This window comes from Enhydra lutris, unplaced genomic scaffold (genome assembly GCF_002288905.1).
Source record: "Enhydra lutris kenyoni isolate GAN:26980312 unplaced genomic scaffold, ASM228890v2 scaffoldscaffold18, whole genome shotgun sequence".
NCBI classification, from domain to species: Eukaryota; Metazoa; Chordata; class Mammalia; order Carnivora; family Mustelidae; genus Enhydra; species Enhydra lutris.
The window spans coordinates 24,635,278-24,645,696 of NW_019154102.1; the positions used below are offsets into that span (position 1 = coordinate 24,635,278).

At 50.3% G+C, this 10,419-nt stretch overlaps 1 protein-coding gene across 1 annotated transcript in view; it reads left to right on the forward strand.

Moving 5' to 3' along the window:
• LOC111148021 (hexokinase 2) overlaps positions 1–8,237 on the forward strand; it is a 60,998-nt gene extending 52,761 nt beyond the window's left edge. Inside the window, exons 13-18 of the mRNA XM_022504365.1 lie at positions 1,279–1,374; positions 1,822–1,921; positions 2,004–2,187; positions 2,490–2,645; positions 3,848–4,081; positions 5,971–8,237. Coding sequence (XP_022360073.1) covers positions 1,279–1,374; positions 1,822–1,921; positions 2,004–2,187; positions 2,490–2,645; positions 3,848–4,081; positions 5,971–6,115 — 915 coding nt within the window. The 3' untranslated portion in view covers positions 6,116–8,237. The remainder of the gene's footprint in view (positions 1–1,278; positions 1,375–1,821; positions 1,922–2,003; positions 2,188–2,489; positions 2,646–3,847; positions 4,082–5,970) is intronic.
• Positions 8,238–10,419: the final 2,182 nt, after the last annotated feature.

The following is a 10,419-nucleotide window of genomic DNA, read 5'->3' on the forward strand; positions in this document are numbered from 1 at the left end:
TAACATTATAAAAATTAAGAGCAGATAAAGTGGGAGCTGGGTTCTCTCTGTCATTCCATCGGTCTGTAAGCTGGGTTCTGCTCTGCTAAGATACCCTGTTGAGTGGGAAATCAGCAGGTGCCACGGCCCAGAGACCTCAAGCTGCCTCAACCACCTGGTGGCCTGGGTCGTGTCTCCCCGCGGCAGAGGCCTCTGCGTGTTTTACAGTAAAGGACCACCTGACATAATGTCATTTAATCATTCTGTAAACTTGGAAGTGCCAAATACAAAATTTCATTAGGGACACGGAGCTAATCTGTGGGCAAGACAGTCAGGTGGAGATGAGCACACCGTTACTAGGGTGTAGGTATGCAAAGCCGGAAATGGCTGGGATGTTAGCTTGTTTTCCTAAAAGTCCTGGGATCTGGGCACAGTGTGACACAGCCAGGCTGACTTGTGGTTCCAAACTCGCCTGGGCTGTAAAATGCCAAGGTGGTGGTGAGGCCAGGCAAGGCCTGGCCCAGATGTGGGTGGATAGTGAGCATCCAGCGTGTTTATGGATTCTGGCCTTGCAGGAAGGGCCCCAGGAGCCCTGAGTGCCTGTTTCCTGATGGGCTGCAGCAGTAGAGAGGGACCAGGGGACAATACACAAATCTGTTCTCCTACATGTAAAACCACCGCGTATCCATCTGTTCCCCAGAGGTCCCTGCGACACAGCGTTCGGCCATATTAAAGATGAGTGGCTTACAGTGGTCTGTGAGGAGAGGAGAGCACGTCCGTCCCTGGGGTGGTGTGAAGCCTGGCTGTCACTCAGCTAGGGTCATTCATGCCCAGGGAGTTTGACAATTAAGAGACATACTCTGACTTTTGATGTAAATATAGGACAATGACAGAGCAAACTGCTTTTCCAGTGAAAGAAACGGGTACAGAGCTTGGCTCCATGGCTGGGGCAGTTGTGTGGTGCTTGGGGTCCCATGGAATTGGGGTGCCTGAGCCTTACCCTTGGCTTCGGGCCTCGGGCAGCTTACCCCTGGCTTCGGGCCTCGGGCAGCTTACCCCAGAGCTGTAGTTGCCTAGAAAAGGGGCCTTATGATGACATTTCACCACTTTGCTGTGAGGAGTAAATGATGGAATGTGTGCCTGGCAGGTGCGCCGTTGCATGTGGTCACTGAAGGGGGGACCATATTACTTGGTGGTGAGGTTGGGAACCGGGGACATAGCCAGGCTGCAGGGAAGGCACACATATCCTCTGATATCCTCCTCTATGGTCCTGTGTGATTTTCTTTTTTTTTTTTTTAGAGCATCCTCCTCAAGTGGACTAAAGGCTTCAAGGCATCGGGCTGCGAGGGTGAGGATGTGGTCACGCTGCTGAAGGAGGCCATCCACCGGCGAGAGGTGGGACAGGCGCGGGATGAGGCCCAGAATGACCTTGTTTAGAAAGTGGGGAGACTCTGGGAGCAGGCGTGTGGGTTAGGGGGAGAATGAACGTGATCCTCCAGTGATGATTGAGTGTCCCCTGTGTGTCAGGCCTTGCTCTTGGCACTGGGGACTCAGGAATGACCACAACAAACTCTTGAGCTATAAACAAACCCATGAGCTAATGTCAGGTGCTGTCGCACCGGGACAAGAAAGGAAGTCGGGTGAGGACAGGGTGAGTGGTCTGGAGAAGGGCACTCTTAATAGCACAAGCAGGGAACCTCCCTGAGGAGGTGACACTTGAGCCCCTAGGGGCATGAATGAAAAGAGAGAATGAGCCATGCTATATAAAGTACACTTTATATACACACAAATTTCCCTTGCAAGTGTCTGAAGGAAAATGTTGGGGTTCATTTGTCCCCTCAGGAGTTTGACCTGGACGTGGTTGCTGTGGTGAATGACACGGTTGGGACGATGATGACCTGTGGCTATGAAGACCCTCACTGCGAAGTCGGCCTCATCGTAGGTAAGGACCTGGCTCGGGACCCACAGGCTCGAGTGGAAGGAGGATGGTGCCGGGTGAGAGGCTGACATGTTGTGATTGGCAGGCACGGGCAGCAACGCCTGCTACATGGAGGAGATGCGGAACGTGGAGCTGGTGGAGGGGGAAGAGGGCCGCATGTGTGTCAACATGGAGTGGGGGGCCTTCGGGGACAACGGATGCCTTGACGACTTCCGCACGGAATTTGATGTGGCCGTGGATGAGCTCTCCCTCAACCCCGGCAGACAGAGGTGGGTGCCCCAGTGCGTGTGGGTCCTGGTACATGTCTGTGAGGGGCTGGGAGTAAGCACTGGAAGGTAATGAGCCCAGAAGATGGGAATGATCCCAGGGAACCCCACGGGCCTCAGGCAGGCACTGTTGTCAGAGTTGCCAAAGGCCATGGGTCAGTGTGTGCAGACAGCAGCTGTCCTGCCCAAGCGAATCAAGTAGCACATCCTTTCCCGACCAAGGGATTCAGCATGCCCTCTCCTTGCTAATGCCCAGGGCGTCTCCCTCTCCTCTGTTACCTCTGTGAACGTTACCGGCATTGCAGGTTCGAGAAAATGATCAGTGGCATGTACCTGGGTGAGATCGTCCGAAACATCCTCATCGATTTCACCAAGCGTGGGCTCCTCTTCCGTGGCCGCATCTCAGAACGACTCAAGACAAGAGGGATCTTTGAGACCAAGTTCCTGTCCCAGATTGAGAGGTGAGAATTAGGGCCCAGGGTTGGGTGGGACCTCTGTCCTCCCTTTAATGGGACAGCAAGCTGAAGGGTTTCCAGACCCCAAGTAAGACCAGGCTATGGCTTCTATTACAGGTCAGTTTGGTTGCAGAGACAGTCATACTGTACTGTTTATTGAGTAACTTATGGATAGTTGGCATTTTAAGCATGAAAAATCCTGCTGAGTTGCCAGGTGTCCTTGCAAAGTAATATTGTTGGGTTTTAGGCCAACTCTCAAAGGTGGGAAGATAACCTGTGCACAGGCAATAAGTTGGGAACGCACAGAGGATGTGGCCTGTTAAAGCATTCGTGCCTGGCAGGAGGACGCTTCTGACCGCGGCTGCGGTGATGGGAGAAGCAGGGTCGAGTGAGGGCTGGCATGCCAGGCGGTCAGAAATCAGGCCGTGCAGTGGCTTGTTAGAGCACAGCCTCTCTCCTCGTGGCCAGTTATGGCGGCAAGGTCCACTGCAAATTAGAACAGGGCCTTTCGGAGCCCTTCACGAATGACTGCTGTGCATCACTCTCTGGTGCGTGGGAAAGCAGGAGGCAGGCGAGCGGCCAGGTTGGGGGCCATAGCGCTTCTGCACCAGTGAAGAGAAGGCATATGTTCACGTCTGTGTGTCCATTTGTGTGCAGGAGGCCGATTCCTAAGACCATTCCCTTGATAGAATAACAAGTATATTCTTCTTACAATTCATGTCTTGTTTCATGAAGAGTGTGCGCGAGTCACCATCAGACCCCCCCTAGGAGGGGGAGTAGAGCTGGAGTGAGGATCTGTGCTGGGAGGTAGGGGGTGCCTGTCCTCTTGACCCAGGAACAACGTGGAGGAAATGGGTAGGAAAGAGCTTTGCAGCTGAAAATGCCAACTGCCGGCATCCACACTGCCTTTATTCTTGCCAAACAAGTGGAACACTAGACGGTGACTTTCACTAGACTGTTCTCTTGAGTACCAGCTGTAATGAGCAGTGCCGCGCCTCATGTGGGCCAGGTGGAAATAGGAGCTGTGCCTTGGCATTGCTGTCACACCCAGGGGGGGTTCCCAGGGGATCCAGTGGGATGAGCATTGGTTTCTGGACCGAGTTCAAAAACAGGAGGCACCTGGTGGGGGCCGCTGCCAGGCCAGACCCCTGGCGTGTGGGCTGCCAGCCGCTCGTGTATGTGACTGACCGCTCGCTGTCCCCCCGCAGTGACTGCCTGGCGCTGCTGCAGGTCCGTGCCATCCTGCGTCACCTGGGGCTCGAGAGCACCTGTGACGACAGCATCATCGTCAAGGAGGTGTGCATTGTGGTGGCGCGGCGGGCAGCCCAGCTCTGTGGTGCAGGCATGGCCGCCGTGGTGGACAAGATACGAGAAAACCGGGGGCTGGACACCCTCAAAGTGACCGTGGGCGTGGACGGGACCCTGTACAAGCTGCATCCCCAGTGAGTACCTGACCTCCGCTCTCCCGTCCATCTCTCTCTCTGTCCAGCTCTCTCCTTACCCCCGCCCCCGCCATTTTACAGCAAACCGCCTAGTGTTCCAAGTGAGTGTTCATAGCATAGACGCTTGAGTTTAAAGGTTAATAACCAGAAGTAGGCCTGTGTTTGACCATCCAGCTTGTAGGACTCGGTATCACACCGCTGACCCCTGCCGGGGGAAGGTCCTCTGGTAACTCGGTCCCTAGCTGCCTTTCCCTGTGTGTCTGTGTTTGCACCGTACTGTTTGGTTTTCCTTAAATTTGAACCAGTTGTGAGGGGAATCCCCCTGGGCATCTCTCCTTTCGGGACTGGCTAATCCGACACAGAATGTATAGTTTTGAGATGCATCCATCTGGAAGTGTGGGATCGCAGTTTGTGAATTTTCCAGGCTGTGGAACATACCTTTGAATGAGTATACTATAGTTTTATTGTACTGCTGATGGATATTGGGTTATTTCTAGATTGTGTCCGTTACAAACAGTGCTCCTGAGAACATTCTGGGAAGGTATGCTGGAGCTCCAGAGTGGGGTATTTTCTGTAGTCTGGCATGGGGGCTTGCCGACTAGAGCCATGACGCTTTTTGTAAATAAAGTTTTATTGGAATTCGCCCCTGCCTACTCACATATGTGTTGTCTCTGGCTGCTTTCACGCCACGGTGACAGAGTAGTTACCCACAAGGCTGAAAGTATCTACTGTCTGGCTTCTGATAGAAAGTGTGTCGCTCGAACCTCCCCAACCCCAGTGTGGAAGCACTGAATTCCCTTTTCTTTCTACACTTTTCCCTGTCTCTCCGTCTCTCTTCTCTCATCAACTGTTGTTCTCTCCCTTCTTCACTCATTTGCATATGTTTTGAGTAAATCATCCTGAATTCAGGAATTGCCCCAATCCCTTCCCCCTGGAAGCTTCCCTGCTCAAAGTTAAAAGAATAGAGCTGTTACCCTGGTCTAGGCAGTAGGTGGGAAAGAGTGAGGACAGAGAGACTCCTTGATGGAAATGTTGCCTCAGAGAGAAGCTTGCCTTTCCAAGCCCATTCTCTTGATGATCGGTGCCTCGTAAGTGGGAATCTTGGTCCCAGATGAGAGTCGGGAGGGGGACAGAAGTCAAGCTCCTGATGCTAGGTGTGTTCCATAGATGACAAGGGCATCGCCGTATGGGACTGCAATCCCATACTTCCATGTGGATGCATCTCAAAAGTTACATGCTGTGTGGGAGAAGCCAGTCCCAAAAGGAGAGAGGGCAGGAATTCTCCTCACGACAGGTTCAAATGGAAAGAAAACCAAACAGTATGGTACCCTGCTGTGTTGGGGAACATGGTGACTATCTTTCTCTGATCCCATACTGAAAGCTCGATGATCACCATAATGTGCCAACAGCAAGCCCCTGAGTCTGCTCCTTTCATCTTTAATGGCATTTTGGATTAGATGTGGGTCTGCGTGAGTCCATACCCCTGGAAAACAAAGTATTACATGCATGGGGCTTGGTCTTCCAGAGTTCGTGGACAGGCTATGTACTTCCACAGGGCACACCTGTGGTGCCCATGACCCTTGACCCTGTCTTCCACTGGTGAATTTTAAGAACACAACCCCAGAATCTCAGACAGTTGCCTCCCAGTGGCTCTCTGCTCCCACTTGGCCTGCTGTGACATAGACTTGGGGCATGTTGCCAGCCGCTCGAAGCTGTGGTTTTCTGATACACACAATACATAGTGAGTGTTTAATACATGATAGCTGTCATCCTTTTGCTCACTTCAGTAATTCCAGGATCACTTCCTAGGATCTCACCTTGGGGGACATAAATCAATCACGACTGAGGTGTTCTTTTTTCCCCCTGTGTCTTCCTCCCCATGTTTGCAGCTTTGCCCAAGTGATGCATGAGACGGTAAAGGACCTGGCTCCGAAATGTGATGTGTCCTTCCTGGAGTCAGAGGACGGCAGCGGGAAGGGGGCAGCGCTCATCACTGCTGTGGCCTGCCGCATCCGCGATGCTGGCCAGCGGTAGAGTCCCTGAATCGGAAGGGACTTCCTCTGGTTCCCCGTCTTCCCTGCTTTAAATTATAAAATGTCACCCCCTGTGTCATAGATGGGCCCCTGGGCATTTCCTTGGCAGAGAGGAGACTGGGTGTGGTCTCTCTGGATACTCACTGTTGAGTTTAGTGCCCAAGCCTTGGCCCTCCCGAGATCCGTATGTTTTGAAATAAGGACTTGTTCATACTTGTCACCTACTGGTTCTTTGAAAACTCAAGACAGATTTTAACCTTTAGTCCTCCCCCTGGCCAAATTCCACATCCCTGCTTAATCCTGCAGGATGGGGACACTAATGAGAAGATACGGTGGCTTCTCCATGGACTCTGAGCACGGTATTTCTAGGTGAAGAGCAGTCCCCGCTCAGAGGCCGATAATGTTTCTCCTCTGAGATCTGGAGGGACCGCCACTCACTTGAGCCTGATTCTCCCACAGGCAGAAGGGGTAGGGGTGGGAGAAGACCAGCAATGGGGGATCCATGGATAGCCAAGTGGCACCCCTTCTTTAACCTCCTTTACGTGCCTGGTGGGTTCCAGCAGAGGCTCATCTCTGGAATTACAGCATCCTGAATCCGAGAAAGCAACACCAAGGCCACACGTGGGTTCCCGAGTCATCTATGAGCAATGGACCTTTGGGGGCAGGGGAGACTTTTTGGTCTGTTTTTAAAATTTTTCCTGCAGAAGTGGAAACAACTCTTACTTTCATTTTAATTTATGTTTGAAATTTATTTAGTTCATGAAGTACATCCGTTCCTTTACCTTGACACTGTATGTAATGATTGGTTGTATGTAATGTATTTATATGTCAGTGTGTTATGTACATAAACACACAGAGTCTTTCCAGACTTGGCCTCTGTAGTAGACGCGCGTCACTAGAGGATGGAAGGTGAAGATACTGACAGGTTACTAGAAATACCTCATTCGCCTGCGGGAAGAGAAGGGAAGCCCCTTCAGGGTGAGTGAATGGCCAAGTAGCTCCTTCCCGGCTCCTTTTTAACCTGCAGACCGGAAACCGTGGAAGACAGGGCACAGCGAGGGAAGCTGGGTCTATGGATGGAAGAAACCGCAGCAACTGGCTCCTCTCTGTAGACCTTCCTGGGGCACCAGAACACGGGCTCTTAACCAAAGCAGACAGGAATCCTTTCAGACAGACTCGCTTAAGAATTGTTTATTCTTAGGGCAGTCAGTATTTTTAAGCTCTCTGAGAAGATAAAGGAGGCCACCAAGAGTATTTCTTAAAAAATTCTGTCTCCCTGTTAATAGCAAACCAAAAACCAAACAATGAAACAATCAAACGCAGAAAACCTCAGGGACAACACTTTTAAAGGTGGATTTGTGCCCTCCCGGCAAAACTGATGTGTTTTGTAAATGTTTTTCTAAGAAGCGTTGTCCGAGGGCTTCTGGAGGCTGAGCTGTTTTTGTACACAGTATTTATTCCCAACTGTTGATGGGGGTGAGGGAAGTGGGGGGGGTGAGGGGAGTGGGGTGGCCTGAGATCTTCCATGCTCTACCTTTCAGGGGTGCAGTTAATTCTGAACCTGAAGGCCACTTCCTCCCTAAAATATGCACACCCTCACACTGCAACTACACAGTAAAGAGGGAATGGCCCTAGAACACTATTGAGTAGGAGTCAAGGATCACAACAAGGAAGCAAAAACAGGGCTGAGTAGCACCCGACTTTGCACATTTATCATACTTGTACTAAGAACATCTAGATCCGAGTATCATTAAAGAACGCCCAAGAAGTAGAGATGAATTTTAACTTTTAAACTTGAAAATTAGGCTCTGTCTGTGAAATTGCACCTTTTTTTTTTTTTTAAGGTAGAGCTGTGTGTGTGTGCGTGTGGCTATTCAAAATATGTTGTTGGTTTCCAAAATGGAAAATGCATTTTGAACGTCTGTGTTCCCACAGTTAGGTGACCGTCCTTGCTGATGCTGCTTTGCCTGGTGTAAACACAGTCTCAGTCTTCAGCTGGGATGTGTTGAATCTCAAATCTTTGAGCACTCAGTCTAGTAAACGTGTTGTCATGTATAATAAAGAGCTAGTTGAATTAACTATGTGATGTTAACTATTAATAAATTTTAACATTTTTCAAAATACCCAGCGTGTGGTTCATGAGGATTTTTTTTTTTTTTTTTTTTTTAAAGAGTGCGGGCACATTAGTACTCCCTGCCTGGTCTGAACAATTGATGACTGTCTTGATAATGGTAATAGGCTTGCTTGATAGGCATGTGGCAGAGACTTGTCCTGACCCCAGATACTTCTCTTCCCAGAAACTCAGTTCCAGTGGAACTGGAGGATAGATGACCTTTCCTAGGCCATTTTTGAGCCCCTAGCTTTCAAGCATCAGGAAGAAGTGTGGCAGGCACAGGAGACTACCATTGAAGGAGTTTGGCTGAGCCATTAGCAGAGGCCTCCGGAGCTCTGGCTGGTCTCTGTAGGTATGTGACTCAAATTCAGGATGGATAGCTGCTACTTAGAACATCTGAAGAGCATGTACCTCTGTCCTCTCCTTGCCTTTCCCCTCTCTCCAATAAACATAATACAAACCTGGGCAATCCCTTCCACATGAGACCCTACTGACCCCCACGGTCATGGGCCCATTTGACAATGAGATTATGGAAGTATCTCCTACACTGTTGAGGTGTAAGCTGGTACAACCATTTAGATGGGGGAAAAAGAGGCAACGTGCATCAAAGGCATGTTTTGTGTAATTTTCTAGAAATTTGTACAGAGGAAACAGATGGAGATCAAGAATCATCTTTGAGGGTATTGACTATTACATGCTTTATAATAACAAAAAAGAGCACCCCATCCAGTGGGACTGCCTATCCTGTGTCAGAGTCCAGTCAGGAAGACAATCCATGCCCATTATTTCAGATTTTAGTGCAGGGGCTTGGTTATACAGGTGATGAAAGAGCTGAGAAGCCAGAGAGTAACAACACTGAAAAATCAGCCTTTCTATCCCAGCGGTTGGGCCAAAGGCCAAAAGCTGGGGAAAGGGTGGAACCACAGAGCAGGGGAAAAGGGTGGTTAGAAATAACCCTCCCATCTAGTTTTCTGCAGTGTCTCTCTTGGCCAAACCCGGCAGGAAACCAGCTGGAAAGGGAGACAGAGCAGAGAAGGTGAGCCCTGGCTTGGAGCAGTAAGTAACTTGCATGGACTCTTAAAACCATGACAATGTTCTAGAAGAACATTTAATTTGGGAGTGTTGACAGCATGCTGTTTCATGCTGAAAGTATATTATACAACACATTATCATCCTGGTTTTGTTAAGAGATTATATGGCCTGTGAGGATTATCATGTTTCCCTGAATGTCCCCTCTGCCTCGCTGAACAGCGGACTCGAATGAGGCCTCCATCTGTGGTAATGGCCGCAGCACCCCCTCAGCTGACCCCCCACCCCTCTGGGATTCGGGCACCACCATGGGAGACCCTCCGCGTTGCACCCCTGCGCTCACCGGTTCCCCTTCCTTGGGCTCTGCCAAGCTCCCGAAGCCGCCTCCTGAGTGGGGGGTTGGGGGGAGCCCCTCACCACTAGGAAAACCATTTCCTTCACGCAATTGGATGGTCTGTACCCAAGTTCCTTGGAGCTGGGAAATAGCTTTTCCAGCTTCTGTCAAGCCCGTTGCGCCTTTTTTCCTGTTACTTTGTTTTCTTTAGGCCCCAGGTGCAAGAGCTGAATTACGCTCCTCAGTTCAGCGCATTTATTTTTTAATCCTTGCAAGGATCCTTCTTGCTTTTTTATCTTATTCTCCTTTATCCTCCTTTCTCTTTCCCCTTCTCCACTCAAGATCAGCAATCATGTTACTGCGTTGATGTGATGTGCAACTTATTTGTGTGTCTGAAGCATATATTGCTTTGTGGGCATGGTTTTTAATTTACAAATGTTACTGGCTGAAAGTCTTTTTTTCCCTCAAGTTAAGCATCACGCTTTTAAAAACCCACAGTTGCGGCTGTGCGTTCCTCTAACCCATTCCTTCCCATTACAGTGCAACCTCCCATGTGCGCATGCGCTGTGTTCCACCCACGCTCCCAGTGATGCACGGATGTTGTGGCTCGGCCCCGCTCTGGCTGAACAAACATTCGTGCGGTAAGTGTCTTTGCACATGTCCCGTTAATCATCTTTGGATGATCTCTCAGGGCCTGTATGCGGAGCGGGAGAGCGGGATCACAGATCGTTCATTTCCTTCATCTGACCCCTGTTGCCAGGCTCTTCTGAAAGGCTGCCCCCAGGCGCCAACGGCGAATCTCTGGCACCCCTGGGCATTATCCAGCTTC